The 16,667-nt window shown below is 37.2% G+C and overlaps 3 protein-coding genes and 1 long non-coding RNA gene across 5 annotated transcripts; 2 read left to right on the top strand and 2 right to left on the bottom strand.

Annotated features, from left to right (window-relative positions):
- Positions 1-1,356: 1,356 nt before the first annotated feature.
- Positions 1,357-2,536, bottom strand: LOC113293243. The gene has a single exon (XM_026541942.1). It carries the CDS (start codon positions 2,230-2,232, stop codon positions 1,534-1,536), a length of 699 nt encoding a protein of 232 aa, XP_026397727.1. The 5' UTR covers positions 2,233-2,536; the 3' UTR covers positions 1,357-1,533.
- Positions 2,537-2,959: 423 nt separating this feature from the next.
- Positions 2,960-3,637, top strand: LOC113294933. Of its 2 annotated transcripts, none has more exons than XR_003332741.1 (3): positions 2,960-3,046; positions 3,139-3,241; positions 3,592-3,637. It is a non-coding gene; the product is annotated as an uncharacterized LOC113294933 (long non-coding RNA). The 2 variants fall into 2 exon arrangements; XR_003332742.1 differs by having other exon boundaries at positions 2,987-3,046; positions 3,142-3,241.
- A 543-nt stretch (positions 3,638-4,180) lies between these two features.
- On the top strand, positions 4,181-6,467 carry LOC113295741 (zinc finger BED domain-containing protein RICESLEEPER 2-like). Its single transcript, XM_026544065.1, has 5 exons — positions 4,181-4,778; positions 4,876-5,016; positions 5,098-5,464; positions 5,567-6,149; positions 6,417-6,467. Exons 1-5 carry the CDS (start codon positions 4,181-4,183, stop codon positions 6,465-6,467), a joined length of 1,740 nt encoding a protein of 579 aa, XP_026399850.1.
- Positions 6,468-10,288: 3,821 nt separating this feature from the next.
- On the bottom strand, positions 10,289-16,443 carry LOC113299271 (plasma membrane ATPase 4-like). Its single transcript, XM_026548273.1, has 13 exons — positions 16,384-16,443; positions 14,297-14,653; positions 13,425-14,186; positions 13,090-13,317; positions 12,693-13,002; positions 12,366-12,604; positions 12,232-12,264; positions 12,044-12,125; positions 11,799-11,959; positions 11,526-11,699; positions 11,242-11,424; positions 10,934-11,115; positions 10,289-10,827 (listed from the first exon to the last, which is right to left on the bottom strand). The coding sequence occupies exons 1-13, from the start codon at positions 16,441-16,443 to the stop codon at positions 10,731-10,733; spliced, it is 2,868 nt and encodes a 955-aa protein (XP_026404058.1). The 3' UTR covers positions 10,289-10,730.
- Positions 16,444-16,667: the final 224 nt, after the last annotated feature.

The following is a 16,667-nucleotide window of genomic DNA, read 5'->3' as shown; positions in this document are numbered from 1 at the left end:
TTATGATTTCTAAGCCTGACGACTAAAAATTACGTCACTATTCTGCAAGGTTCTAGGTTGAATAGCATGACGACCCTGTAAATATATTCGCCAAATGATGAAAATTCGTCACCATCTTCAACCTAGGAAGATAACGACTACACTTAAACATGAAAATTCGGCATAGTCGTGGAACAAAAACCCTGCCAGCTGCATAACTGCAAATTCAAAAATTCAAATTTTGTGCCCTAGTTTGACATGCAAACAACAAATTGAACTACTGGAGTGAGTTTAAGTAGACACTTATTTTCTCAATCGCGTCATTTCTTTGGTTTCAGCAGTTTCAGTGATTTCTTCTTCGTCAATTGTTTTTATATTATATTTGTATTGAATTACTTTTCCAAATCCAAGGTCTTCAGTACTAGGTCTTCTAGAAGTATTTTTCATACGCTTCGGATTATGCATTTCTGAAGAGATTAATCGACGAGGGAATTTTCGAATCGACGATTATGACGAATTAATCGACGAGTTTTCAATCGTTTTTAACGAAGACGGGGACTAATTTGATCGTCGATATGGTAGAGGAGAAGAGGAGAAGATGAACTGAAAATGAAGTGGAATGCATAAGAATATTTTTCTAACTTTACCCATTTTAACACCCGCTTAGCTCTTCAAATGAGTCCCTTTAAAATTAGATATACCCCAATTAATCTGGGTATATCCCAATCCGACCAGTATAGTTAAAGGCCCAATTTGAATCCTTTTTGAAGTCTGTCACCACTTTAGCTTTTGAAGAGTCTGAGAGCCTTCAGGCCTACTTGTAATTACTATTACTTGTAAATTATGATTTTTCTGGCCTTGATAAAAAGAAAATTACCAAGCCAAAAAGAAAAAGAAAAAACGTAAAATGGGTCATTTGTCCAAATATTTCTAATGAACGAGCAAAAATTAGTATGGGTGAAATGGACACCAAAAAATTAGCAAGAATGAAACTGGATTCATCTTGTCTTAAACTTAAAAGAGCGAGGATGAAACCGGATGCATCCTGATATGAATTAAAAATAAGAAAAAGTATTTGAAAATGGGTAGGATGAAGCTATTTACATCTATTATTACATGCTCGTCCATTTGAACGGTATCAAATTTTACATGTTTTTTTCAACCAGGAATTGTCGTTATTGGGTTGATTGACCAATTTTGTGGGAAAAAAAAGTGTGTAAAACAAAAACGGTAGGCTATAGCGGGCAACTGGTTTTAAGCCAATGTAATTTGATGGGGTGCCACAGTGCAGAACAACTGATCAAGTAAATGAGGCCTTGTTCTGGAGTTCGATTTCATTCCACCAGTAACTATTTCAGATATCATTAAACTGTGGATGTAGTATTGCAGGCCCTACTTTATACTGTTAACTCAAAATTAAACTTGGAGCTGTTACATTGATTCAAAATGACAGGAAAAAAAAAGTGAAAATAGAAACATAATCTGAACTAGGATAAATTAACTAATGAAGTACATAGTTTTAGTTAACTCGACACTGATTATTATCCATATTGTTCAACATTGGGGATGAACAAGAGCTCGTAAAGCACGCACCTGCAGTTCAAGACACACTATGTAGCTTTCTACTTCAGAAAACAATTCGTCGTAATCTCCCATTTCATTCCCTCCGGGTAAAATACTTCTTAGTTTTCTTAAACGGGACTCAAACTTATCTTCACCTCCTATCTTTCTTTTCTTATTCGATCTTTTCGAGTATTTATCATGCGAAAAATCGCCTACGGATCGAGGAGGTAGAGAAGGGTTCAAGCTTCTTGCTATAGGAAATAATAATTTGGAAATGCATTTCAGTTCTCTACTGTTGTTGTAATCGCTATCAAAAAACTTACAACTATGAATACTGCTGTTGCGCCCATACGCAAACAGAAGTGATTTTGGTGCATGTACTGATGATAGAATACACTCATTCGAGCCTGTATCACTCTGATCAAGTTTTCTTTTTAACGCACGACTCCAGCCGAACATACATTTAGTTGATAATACTAGTGCCATGTCTACCTGAAACCATACGATTTTCTCTATTTCGCGATCTTGTTTGTCAGTAGATGACCTTGTTTCAGAATCAAGTTTTACTAAAAATGACAACAGAGTATTCAAATATCTCTGTGAGAAAGTGGCACCATGTAGTAGCACCATTGTACTAGTTGGTTCGAACGTATAAACGCGTTTACGCTTGCTTACAGCCCCTTCCTCCATTGAAACACAAATGAAGAACTAGATATCTAGTAATGCTAACAAATGATTGAAAGAGCAAAGAAGTGACACAATGGAAAATGAAGAGGAAGGAACAAGAAGAAGATTATATAGATGTCTTCTTGCTTATTGCTCTGCCAAGCTTGAAGGGGAAACTTTAAGTTTCTTTACCGCAAGTCTTATCAATTGAAGCACATGGATAGGTACTAGGCTACACAATGCAAACATTAATATAAGTTCTCATTAGCTTATAGTTTTTCACATAGGCCTTTAACATAATATTAATGCAACCAACCCATATGAATTAGTGCAGATGATGATGATGATGATGATGAAACTTTAAGCAATACTCAACACATATTTATAGATAGAGAAAGACAATGCAAATAGAGCTGGCAAACCAAGCCAAAACCCGCGGGTTAGCCCGTCCCGTCCCGTGAAAACCCGCACCCGTCCCGGATCGTAACTAAACAAGACGGGCGCGGGTTGTATAATTAGTGGCTTGTGAAGAAACGGGTTAACCCGGCCCGTACCGTGAAACCCACGGGTTAACCCGGCTCATTCCCCACCGCTACGTGTCACAGTAATGTAAGCCTGTTACGTACGTGTCACAATATCTTGTTTCCCTCATATAAAAAGTTAAAAACGAAGAAGGAAACCCTAACTCCCTAAGCCTAAGCCGCTGCCGCCTTCATTCTTCCTCTAATCCTCTTCTTTTCTTCTTCCCTGCTGAGTCTTCTGAATTTGATGGCAGGTACGAATCACAGTCACAGAACAACAAATTGAAATCTAAAGATCAAAGTTTAAAGGCTAGCAGGTAACAACAACATACTTCAAAGTTTTACCCAAGATTTTTCTCTTCACTATTTCCAGATATCATTTTTTGTCTCTGAAATTTTCGTGTAACAGCAGAAGAAGATCGATCTCATGTATTTAAAGGTTCACTGTAAAGGTTAACTTCAGATCTCGTGTTTGAATTTCGGATTTCATCTTCTTACAGTTACAATCAAAAGTAAGTTTTCTTTTCTCGTAAATATCATCAAAATAAAACATGGGTTTTGGTAATCAATTGTTAATTTCTTAAATCTAACCCCTTTACTTTTTTTATTCATCCAGTCTACCGAGAATACTCATACCAGCAGATGAAATACTAGCCTTTTTTCCCCAATTCTAATTTTATTGTTGGTAATCTCTGCTGTAGTTTGCACATAGGATATTTAGATTCTTTAATTGGTAATTTTGGTTGTGTTTATCGATTTGTCCCCCACAATTTATCTGAATACTCTTGTCTCTCTGTCCTGCAACTTAATTACTGTTTAGTGATGAACAAAATCTCATCTGTAACCTTTCCATGGAACTCAGGGGGGACATCAAGCACCATCTTTGATTAAATCTACTGGGGAGAGAGTGAGTCCTTTTGCCTCCATGTGTTGTTATTGCTATCAGTTACTGCATCTTTTTCAGTTCAAGTTATTCTTCAATGTTGTGTTTAGCTGTATGATTTGGTTGGAATATTCGACTATATCAGTAGTGGAATTTGAGGTCTGAATTTCATTGACATTAGGTTTATATATGATGAACTATTAGGTACGAGACTGGTAGGTCAATTTTTTCTGTGATGTCTCTTTCTCTTAGAAATCAATGATACACCTGATGAAGATAGCTTTTACACAAACAACTCATACAAGTGACAAATTCTCAATAGATTGGTAGTCTATACTTTTTAGTCACCAACCACCAGCAACATAAATAGCACCACCACCATCAGAGCATTATGCTTAGAAGAAGAATTGTATAAATACTTACAACAGATTTAGAATTTCTGAAATATGGTTAGGTTTCAATAGACAGTTGATTTTTTCTTTTCTTTTCTTTACATTGCCAGTTTTTCACGTTTCTGATTCTCTGAATGACTCTTTGACTTGTTCTTTGTGGCTCCATCCATTTCAGGATGTCAAGTGTACAAGAACAAGAGTTACCAGAACCAGACCATTACAACGATGTTATGAGTGGTGACGGTCAAGATGATGATGATGTTGAGATGCTAGATTCTGTGAATGAGGATCCAACTGTTGGTTGTGCACCTGCACAAGTTGCACGTGGAAAGAAAAATAGACTTAGATCCGAAGTTTGGGAATTTTTTAAACTCGTTAAGTATAAGGATGGTACAACGAAGGGGGTGTGCAAGGCTTGTAATGTAGGATATAAATATGAAAGCCAAAGAGGTGGAACCTCAGCCATGAAAAGGCATAAGTGCATTAAACGTCAGTCTATGGACGTAGGGCAGATGATATTAGCTTCACAAAATAGCCAGCTGTCTACCCGTGTACGCAAGGTTGATCAAATGAAATTACGGGATTTGTTCTCAGCTTTACTCATTGCAAGAAATGTTCCATTTGCTTTGGTGGAGTGGAAAGAGTTTAGGGATATATGTGCTTATTTAAATGATGACTTTAAACCAATATCAAGGAATACTGGGAAAGCCGATGTGGTAAAGAAACATAAAGCACAAAAAGAAGTTATTCGCAACAGATTGAAACTTGCTCCAGGTATGATTCAAAATTTCAAATGATTTGTTTATACTTTTATGTATGAGTAATTGATTAATATGATGTGCTAGCTAATGTGTATGACTTACCCTTACAGGTAGGATATGTCTAACATCAGACATGTGGACTTCTGTAACAACTACTGGATATATAAGCTTAACTGCGCACTATCTTGATAAAGATTGGGTATTGCAAAAGAAGCTTCTGAATTTCTCTCCCCTTCCACCACCTCATACAGGTAAAGCACTTAATTTTATTTCTTTATTATCTTAAATATAATTTCATGTTAACTTATTCCCCTTTCTACTACCTCAAACAGGTGAACACCTTTCTTCTAAGTTATTTGCAATGATAGAAGATTGGGGAATTGAAGAAAAGGTATCCAACATCACCTTGGATAATGCTGCAAATAACGGAGCTTGTGCTGGAATTATGAAGAGTAGACTTGTTGCAAAGAAGATCTTGTTGAACGATGGAAAATACTTTCATGTGCGTTGTTGTGCTCATATCTTAGCTCTTATTGTAAAAGAAGGACTTACGAAGATTGATCCAGCCGTGCTTAAGATTCGAGCGTCAGTGAAGTCCCTTAAAAAGTCCCAAGTAAGAAAACAAAAGTTCTTGGACATTGTTGAAACTTTAGGAATGTCTGGTCTGAAAAAGGGTATTCGGCAAGACGTAAAGACAAGGTGGGATTCCACTTCTATTCTGTTATAAATTACAAAGTTGGAGAATTGTATAATTTGTATTAATGTTTTTTTAGATACTCACTGAATGTTTGTTTTATGCAGGTGGAATTCAACTTATCTTATGTTAGACAGTTGTATCTTGTATAAGCCAGTTTTCTCTCATTTGAAGTTGGTGGATTCAGACTATGAAGACTGTCCAACTAATGAAGAATGGGAACAAATTGAAGTAGTCACAAAGTTTCTCAAGGTGTTTCATGAACTCACAAAGGTTTTTTCTGGTAGTAAGTATCCTACTTCCAATCTGTATTTTGAAAGAATTTGTCAAGTTCAGGTGTTACTAAAGAAAGAGAGCAGAAGTAATATTGAATTCATTAGGAACATGGTAAAAGAGATGCAAGCAAAATTTGATAGTTACTGGAAGGAGTTGAGTCCTATATTGGCTATGGCAGTTGTGTTAGATCCTAGATCGAAAATGAATTTTGTGAAATTTACTTACTCCAAGTTGTATCCTGATGAGAGAGAATTAGAATGTCAAGTTAATAAAGTGCATAGTAATATAAAAGCACTTTTTAATGAGTATTACACCTTGTCAAGTTCAAGAGCTTCCAACAGTTGTGCAGCTCAAAATTTGAGTGTTCAAAATGGTGGGAATTTTGCTGCCCAAGAAGGGAGTGATTTTTTTCAGGTAATTTCAACTTTTATGTTCAGTTTGATTCATTTGAGTTCTTCATGATTGGTATAAGTCTGCAAAACATGTTCTTTTTTTTTAATACAAGATGATAACTTTGAACCCAGATTTAATATGTCAATGTAAACTCTGAGCATGCCGTATATCGTTTATTTGTCATTGTAATTACTTATGATAGAATGAGGAATGTACCCAAGAATTGGTGTTGTGGATTGTTTGGGATTCTGTCATTCTGTGTCTTGATATCTAGTGTCTTGTCAACAGGAATATGTTGCAACACAGGAACGTGGTGGTAATGTATTAACTGACTTGTAGTTAGATGAATATCTTGGCGAGACGTACAGAGGTTGTCTAAATTCACTAGACATCCTTAACTATTGGAAGAACCATGAACAACAATATCCAGTACTTTCAAGAATGGCAGGGGATATTTGTCAATTCCTATTTCAACCGTCGCATCGGAGTCTGCATTTAGCATTGGAGGAAGGGTGATTGATCGATTTCGCAGTTCCTTATTACCTGAAAATGCTGAGGCGTTAATAACAACTCGTGATTGGGAATATGGAATTGGTAAGTAAATCAATAATATTTTATTTAGTTGAGTGTCTAAATCTATCTATAACATTGGTTGTTTTATTATGATCCATATAGGAAAAGAAGATATGGATGAGGACAATGTGATCGTTGAAGAAGATATATTAGGATTTGAACCTGACGCAGTGGAGGATGGGGCAGTGGAGGATGTGAGGAAGTAAGTTCTTATGCGTCTAGTTAGTATGCGTACTTCTTCAATATAAAGCGGGGTAAGGGTAATATGCAAATTCCATGTTTTTGACTTGAATCTTTTTTTTTGTTTGGTTTATTTTTTCTTGAAATTACAGATTCATATTGAATAGTTGGAGCAACTCAAAGATAAACATGGAATATGAGAATGTTTTATCACTTACCAGTATCTCCAAATATTGCATAGAAAAGAGATTGGAGATTTTTTTTGATAGTTAACACTTTTTTGATTAACCACACATATATATTTTGTGCAGGAAGTGGTTATTAATATTGTGATATTGTCGCACTTGGTGATACAAATTAGAAACAATGGTATCTACAGTCTCGGTCTCGGAAGTTTATTTTCATTATTTATCAATTATCATCATGAACTGATGAAGTACTGTGTAACTGTAACTAAAGTACTTAAGTACTAAAGTAAACTACTAATGACTAGTAAAGTAAGTCTAGTATGAATGTATGATACTATGATAGTATCTGTGTGACTGTGTCTGTGTTTCTTTAAGAAGACTAATTTGTTTAGTTTTGCAATTTTGAGTTTTTGAATTGATATACCAAATGAATTGGATGAATGTTAGATACTTAGGTTGTAGCTTGTAGGAAAGGAACTTTAGATGCCCTGAATGTGGAAGGAAATAGCCCAGAAATCGATTTCTGGCGAGTTGACTCAACAAAAACCAGGTAACCCGTGAGCACCCGTGAACCCGCGAGCTTTACCCGGGACGGGCACGGGTGGGATAAATGACCACCCGTGAAAAATTTCAACTCGCGAGCTCAGGCTTGTATTAACCTGTAACCCGCGGGTTGGTCACAAGCCAGACCCGTCCCGCCCGTTTGCCAGCTCTAAATGCAAACCTCTCTTCTAACTAGCATAGATGAAGTTAGCTCAAGTTATGAGTTTTTGGAGAGTTGTGGCAAAGAAAAAGGATCACCAAAAGAATACAAGAAATACTGGTAAGAAAAAAAAATAGTGTTGCAAGTGTAGATAGCTCTCTAGGGGTCATGCACATGGGTTCACATGCTCTTAATGTTTGTTGCTTTTACAATACCAACCAATAGACTGTTTTTCTTCCACCCATGTGCAAGGGTACACTACAGACATATGACACTAAAAATGTCCTCACATAACTTCAACAAAGTACTTTTCTCTTCCTTCCTTCATCCCCATAAAAAAAAAAAAACACTCCATTTTGACTTTATTCCTCAACCATCCATTCCAAATTCCAATTGATAATACACATACCTTCCCTTCATTCATATGCCTAAAACCCTCGTCCACTTGATTTCCACTTCTTTGCTTTCCAAACCATATCTTCAAGGGTTGAAGTGAACCCACAAAAACCTCATCTTTCTTAACTACATCTTGAGGACTAAGGCTAATTTCTATGGGCTAGATATCTAGTAGTTAGATTGGCCATCCACGTCAGCCAGGGCAACCTCTTAAGTCCTATGATATTTCTAATCTAGCAGCGAAACGCTGAACCAAACAGCGTCACATGATTTTATACCAATCATTACCATTTCTCTCTCCACTTTTTTCCTCTCTCTCCCTCATTTTCCTCTCTCTCTATGCCTTTTTCCTCTTTCTCTCCCTCTTTTTCCTCTCTCTCTCCACCTTTTCCCTCTCAAATACGTCCCACTTTCTTTCTCTACCAAAAACATTTATCTAGCGTCAAATGGTTCAACGTTTATGTCACTTTTTCAGCGCTGAATGATTCAGCGTTTCAATCTCGCTGCTAGTTGAACTGCGAGCAGTTGATAGGATAGAGAAGTATCCAGAAGTAGAATTAACTTTTTTCCCACACTTTTTTTTTGATTGGCAACACTTTTTGGCCAATCTAACGGTTCAATCTAGCCCATAAGAATTAACCTAAGATACATGCACCCGTAGATTCTTGAATTGGCAGTATCACTAACCCCACACTATTCAATATCCTAAGATAAACAAAGCAAAAGCTTATTTTGAATAATTAGTCAGAATTTCAACTCATTAGAATAGTTTCTGATGCTTTTTGTAATTAATCATGTGAAATATAGGGGTGGCCTTGTATTTGTGTTACTTCTGTAGTTTCTTGCATTTGCAGTTAATAGAACCTTGATTACCAATGGCATTGAAATGGTGGAAACTGGAAAGTGATTAGGTGAACATTTATTGGAGGTGTTTGTAATGTAGTGATCAAGAGAGAATGCACATGCAAATGTATAAAACCGGCCTTGTATTTGTGTTACTTCTGGATACGCAATGCTTTGCTGGTTTTGGAGCTTTGTTGATAATGTCATTCACATGCACTGCATTGCAATGTTTTTTACTCGTCACTTCGTATCTACATGGACAAAATTCAAAACCCAACAAAATAAAGAAGGGGCCATGCAATGCATCCAAATTTATTTATTTTGTGTCTCAACGTTCAACTGTATATACTTGCATCTTGTTTGTTTGCAGCTGACTCGGCGTCTGGATCTGAGTCAACCTCTGATTCGGACCGAGTCAGCAGTCAGACCGTTTGTTTTGTATTTTAAGTCAGATCTTATTCGACCTATGACTCAGAATATTCCTGATTTACGGGACCAAACCACTGACTCACATTTTTCTGAGTCAGATGAGTCAGATCTGACTCAAAACAAACATATCGAGTCAGATCCAGATGAGTCAGGTGATTTCACTCAGATCCAGACGACTCAGATGAGTCAGGAGCAAACAAACATAGTGTTAGGGTGGGAACCTTAAGTTGGGGGCTGTTCACAGGTTTCAAACCTCCACAATAATATCACACACATCTTATCAGCTTAACTTTGAACTTTATAAAAACAAACAGCAGGGCAGCTTTTGGTCTGGCTCCGTGGGTAGATATTTCGGACTTTGGAGGTCAAAATAATGGTATTGTTTAAATCCCGAGGTTGATCGAGTTGAAATCCTTGTGATGGTGATAATACAGAAGTGAATTATGAATTTTAAAGATTTTTGAGTGCTGAAAGCTACTGTGAATCCGGACATCACATATAAAGTTTTAAGGAATCGAATCCAGTGAATGGAAAAGGGATAGGAAGTTGGGTGAATCCTGATGGACAGATGCATGATCAAAGGAATCAAAGCATAAGCCTTGATAGGATAGGACACCCCTTTGCAGATTCACCATCAGTCCCTAGAGGAGAAGGGAAGTTAAGATATGAACAAACTCATGAAACAATTTCTGAACAGAACACAATGAAGAAATAATTGCCGAACTTCTGCACAACTTGCAGTGCACAGCACTCGGCAATCCTTTGTGTTCTGTAGGTAAAACAACACAAGTAGAGTAGACAGTAGATCCATAAAATCTGAAGTAGCAAAACTATTCATAACAAAAATATTAACACAAATATCGAATGAAACTCTCCATTTCATCAAAAGGTTTGATTGAACAATTTTGCTTTATCACTCAAATACTCAATTGGGTCATCATTGAAAATGTTACGATGCCCCTTGAGACTGAGATTACAAAGTGCACAAGAAAAGTGAAGGGAAAAAAAAAACTGTGTGACGCGATGTTATTATAACTCTTCATACATAAGGAGATGTGAAACACAACTTTTCCTTGAGGGCACCTAGAAACAGCAGCGGAAAGAAGAAAAAGCAAACTGATAAATAAGTTTATAGCACCGGCAAATATCTGATTCACTATTTAGAAGGAAAAAAAAAGAGTTCTAATAGCTGTTGCGCCGTCGGCATCCTCTTCTTAGTTATGGTGATGTTCTTTCAAGGAGCGCCAACAAACCACACTTTCTCAATATAATTATGTTTATCCGAGTTTATTAAACAGTGTAGTGCTGTTGGATAGTATCGATATCTAGTCCTTTTAGCTTCACGACAGATTCAACATGTCCCTTGAGTGTGTGAAGTTCCCTTAGTCTGCAAGGTAAAAACAAAGAGGGTTTAATAAATCCAATTGTACAAGAAACCCCATGATACAGGAGTAACTTAGCATCATAATGGCATCTTGATCGGGAATGCTTACCTGGCAACTTCAGCTCGCCTCTTAGCTTGCTCAGCAATTTCTGAAAGCTCTCTGTAGCTATTCTTGTCAGCGAAGAGGTTATTTGCTTCTGGTGGTTGTAGTCCATGTAGAGTTCTTTGAGCAAGAGCCCATTGAGCTTCTCTCTCCTCTTTTCCGTAATCCTTCTTGGTAGTGAAGGCAGTCTGTTTTTATACCAAATAAAACGAGAGAATTGTAAGAAGGTATCCCAGATTGCAACTTGCAGTTAAGAAGTAACTTACTACAAAATTCTGAAAAACAAAGGCAAGAGAAAACCAAGAGGGAAGTACCTTGTTTTCAAGGAGGTTGTCCCAAGCCTTTCCACTAAGAACATATCGGATGATGAATTTGAGAATGTCAAGTGGGAAATAGGTAACAAGGCTGAAAAGCCAAACAACCCCAGCCCATCCCCAACCAATACCTCTCATGTTAGCAAATTCCCAATTGGCGTATACGGCAATCAAAGTTGCCACCTGATAACATAGATCACATACGGATGTAGTTAGTAACAAACTTGGTGGAAAACTGGACAGCAAATGAGAAGAAAGAACACCAAGGGAGAGCACAATCTTACCAGCTGAGCAGCAAAGAACGCAAAAACAAGAAGAAATCCAGGTCTTTCAACGAACGACCAGCTGCGAGACCTTGTAACGAAAATGAGGGCCTGGCTCACAATACTGACTTGCAAGTACAAGGCAGCCATCATTTCACGCTTATCATCCCTAATAGGTCTAACACCGAATTTGTCCTGTATTAGGAAGATGAGATACAACGACATCAGAATTGTAGTTAATGAGCAAAAGAGGTAGAACAGGGGTTAACGTGTTAATGTACAAACAGTACTTACAGAGAAGAAATCAGTTTTCCATGCAGCCCAGAAGAATATGACTGTCATCAATGCCAAGTAACTTCCAAGCACAACTCCAGTTGCAAAAATTTCTTTTAGTTTCCAACTGTCGGGAGTTGGAGATGGCTTGACACGATCTTTAGAGATGGTCATGATGGTTCCTGGATATAACAATGTGAGGATCAGACACACAATCATGTCATGGAAGCTTTATATCATTCAGAAGTTCTTTGATAAACTCTTACCATCATTTAGGATGGCGATGATCAAAACCATGAAAGGAGCAAAGTCAAACTTCCAGATCAAAGCAATAAACATGAAACCGAACTGTAAATCAAAAAGTAAAGAAGAAGAAACAGATCAGTACAATAATCACAGTTGACATAGTTATATCTAGGAATTAGACCATGAATATCAAAATGACTCCACTTACCACAATACGGATAGTGATTGAAACAGCATAAATCTGCAAGAGAGGGAAAACAGTGTTGGTCAGGCTAAGTAGGTTAAGATAATGCTAGAAAATCGTGAAAACAAAAAAGAAACACTAAAACAAACTGAACTCACTGTGTAATTCTTCATCCTTTGGAAAATGGCTCTGCTAGTAAGTACTGCACTGATAATAACACTCAATCCAGGTTCTGTGAGCACAATATCGGAAGCACCTCTGGCAGCATCAGTTGCATCAGCAACAGCAATACCAATATCAGCTTTCTTGAGTGCAGGAGCATCATTCACACCATCCCCGGTCATACCACATATGTGTTTTTTCTCTTGCAGCTTCTTTACAATTTCATACTTATGCTCTGTTGTACAAAACAAAAATCTCCCTTTAGGAGGCAAATAAAAAAAAAATCTAAGATTTAGATAAGCACAGAGAATTGAGCAACAGACCTGGGAAAACCCCTGCAAACCCATCGGCCTTCTCGATCAGCTCATCTACAGGGAGAGAAGCAATTGATGCATCCTTGTTGTTGCCAAGGAGTGCAGAAGAGGGGTACATGTTAGTTCCCATTCCTAGCCTTCTTCCGGTTTCCTTAGCAATGGCAAGCTGGTCTCCTGTAATCATCTTTACGTTCACTCCAAGATTGAGAGCTCTTCTGATGGTTTCTGCACTGTCATGCCTGGGAGGATCGAAGAGGGGAAGAAGACCAACAAACTGCCATGGTGCACCTGGACTGTCTTTATTTTTCTCAGGAACTTCCTGCAAACATAAACAAAAAGAGTTATACTATGTAAATATTAAAGTAAAAGGTAAGTGAGGTATCATCGAATAGTCACGGATCATTACCTGTCTTGCGACGGCCAACGATCGCAGACCACGTTCTGCATACTTGTCAATGACGGAATGAACCTTGTTTCTTACATCCTCTTTGCAGTTGCAAAGATCAATAATCTGTTCAGGTGCCCCTTTACTGGCCCTGTGCCATTTGCCGTCATTATCAATATAGGTAAGAGCAGTCCTCTTATCCACAGGGTTGAACGGTAAAAAGTGAACCTCTCTTATACCAGCTCTAGCCTGTCAAGTATAAAAGTGGTCAACGTTCATGCCAAATATTAATAAATGGATATGTAGGACAACGGGTGAAAGATAAAATATAAGAGGAAGTAGAGAAAGACGTATACCTCTTTGGGATCCGCAAGCATACCAACCATGCAAGCATCAATTGCATCCTGATTTTCCACCCTGGATGCCCTTGCAGCAACAAGGAGAACGTGATCTTTCTCAACACCCTTAGCGAACACTTCAACCAAGTTCTTGTCAACACTAAGCTTGTTTAGGGTAAGGGTTCCAGTCTTATCGGAACAGAGAACATCCATACCAGCCATCTCTTCGATGGCAGTCATTCTCTTGGTGATAGCACCTTGTTGAGAGAGCCTGTGGGATCCAATGGCCATGGTGACAGATAACACAGTGGGCATGGCAATTGGGATACCACCAATCAAGAGAACCAATAGGTTATCAATTCCATCTCTGTACTTTCGTTTCTGAATTGGGTACATTACTATGATCTCAATTAACATACCAATTGCGATCGAACAGATACAGAAGTTACCAATAGCAGTAAGAACCTTTTGGAAATGCCCAACCTGGTTGGTACTGTCAACTAAATGTGCAGCCTTGCCAAAGAAAGTGTGCACTCCAGTTGCAATAACAACGGCTTCAAGCTCTCCTTGTTTACAGGTGGAACCAGAGAACACCTCGTCAGATGGGTTCTTAGTAACTGGGAGAGATTCTCCAGTAAGAGCAGATTGATCGATCTTTAAAGGATCACCCTCTAGAAGACGAGCATCAGCTGGGACGATGTCACCCAATTTGATGCTGATGATATCTCCTGGAACAAGAATTGCGGCATCTTGCTCACTCCAACGACCGTCTCTAAGTACCTATATTTGAAGAACATGGACCAAGCAATATAATTACAGTATTTTAAGCACAAATTCATGTAAACCTATATTTCATATTAAAGTTTAGATATAACCGGTGAGGGCTGTACCTTAGTTTTGGGAGCAAGACCAGCCATGAGAGCTTGTGCGGCGTTACCGGCATTATTTTCTTCAATGAAACTGATTGTGGAATTGATAACAAGCAAAACCATGATACCAACGAAATCTTGCCAATCTGGGGGCCTACCACCACCATTAGCCAGGGCAATAGCCATTATTGCAGCAATCTCCATGACCCATGACAATGGATTCCACATGAATCCCAAAAACTTGAGAAGTTTGCTCTCCTTTTTCTCTTCAAGCTTATTGGGTCCAAAGATCTCAAGCCTGTTGGTTCCTTCTTCCGTACTCAGACCCTCCTTCGAACATTTCAATTGTTCGAAAACTTCATCCATGGGGATTCGTTCCTACAAAACATAAACATTGGATAACATTTGTCAAATATTTATATACACATTTCCAGACTACCTTCACATAACTGCAAAATCGTCTTAAGGTCTCAGCTGGTAGTAAGGGAAGGTCTATGTGAAAAGGAGTCATTGTCTAGCGCGGATATTATGCAACATTTCGAAATCTAAGCTTTACAAGCTTTCAAATATAACTGTGTAAAAGACATGAGTATATTGTTACATCTCAAGTGTTCACTATGTCATTGATATCATAAAATTAAACAACATATGAATCGAATAATTAACTGAACATAGCCTATAACTGTTCCTAGTTGACTTAGAAGAAAAAGAGGTGTCACGAGAACAAAAACAAACTACATAACGAATAGTGGTAAAGCATAACTATTGAAATTTGTCAATTTTCAATATTAGGGGGAGAAAATCTAAGAAAGGCAAGATATGTTAATTATTTTTTCAGAAGAGTAAAACTTCTAAGGAGAAAAACACAATAATTTGGCAAATTTAGGCGTATCTTGGGTCGGTGTGTCGGTGTATTCATCAAAGGCAACACAAATATTGACAACATTCTGGGTCCACAGTTTAGCAAGTTTTTTGGGGGACCTATACCCATGTGTGGCCAACTCTACTAGGGCACAGAATTAAGGTACAAGGTGCATGTTATCATTTTCATTATCTTGGGAAGAAAAAAGAACTGATTGGCACAAATTAGGCCTTTAACTAAGGTCCTAAATTTTAGTTTAATATATAAAAAAATATTCTAACAAAAACACAATTATTAGTGTTAAAAATAAAATATTTCATACCAAACCCACTAAGGATTTAGGTTTTCTGCGGAAAACAAAATCTAAGGCGTCGAGATGCCTGGATCAATCAATCTCACGTATCTAGATAGATTTAACCTGTTTAACAGACTTAACGGTAACGATGGCCAACACATCGTTACATCCGTACTAAGAAAAATATGAGGTACCACGGATGTACTCAAATCCCAAAATAGGTAAATCAAAAAAAAAAACAGTACAAAAATAAACTGCAGTAATAGTGGAATTATTAGAATTATTATCACAGAAAAGGACGAAATAAATATATTAATTTTTAAGGGTCTTACTTGTTAGGGGGAAGAAAAAACACTAGTATCAAAAATAATAAATCGAAAAGATTTCGTTTTCTATGCGGAATAAGAAATATATAATGAAAAAAATCGCAACAGATTTTTATTCATTATAGAAATTCTTGATTACTTTAATTTTTGGTTATTAAAAATTAGACTAGACAATTAACCATAATTAGCGGAAAATGGAATTCTAAGTCGCAGGAGGAGATGAGGTTATCTAGGAAATTGTGCTGAAAATTTTTTGACTGAAAATTTAAGAAAGAAAAGAAATAACTTTCCTTACAAAAGCTGAAGCAAAAAAGTTATGAAAAAGATTAAAGAAAAAAAATCTAAAACATAAAAAGTGAAGAAATTCCAATAGGTGAAAATCACAGATCCATTTTCATTTTTAGATCAGGAAAAAAAAAGAGGGTTCTTAATTATGAATCCTTCATTAAAGGACCTCAAAATCCCACAATGAAATTCCTTGGAAGTAACTATAATATTCTCTTTTTCATGGCTGAATCAAAATCAATTGAATTTTGATTTTGATTATGATGAAAATTAGATAAAAGAAAAAATCCTCGATCACTTTAAAGTAAGAACAAGAGATTTAAGTGGTAAAATTAGTTACCAGATCAACAGCTTCATTCTTAATCTCCTCCAAACTAATAGATTTATTATCGCCACCCATCTTCTCAAATCACCAAAAGAACACACACCAGAGGACTCTTTTTGTTGATCAAATACTCAGAGAAGTTTTTACAATCTTCCGACCATGAAAAGTTGCTCTCTCTTGCAGGAAAAAACCCCCCAAAAAATATCAGTAGTAGTGTTTTGTTTTCTGGAAAGGGTTTTCCTTCTCTCTAAAATGTCTGCTTAACCTCTCCCTTTATACTATGCTTTCAGTGGGACCCT

Source organism: Papaver somniferum, chromosome 7, assembly GCF_003573695.1.
Source record: "Papaver somniferum cultivar HN1 chromosome 7, ASM357369v1, whole genome shotgun sequence".
NCBI lineage: Eukaryota > Viridiplantae > Streptophyta > Magnoliopsida > Ranunculales > Papaveraceae > Papaver > Papaver somniferum.
The sequence above is the reverse complement of the archived record's forward strand: the minus strand, read 5'-3'. Positions and strand labels throughout refer to the sequence as shown.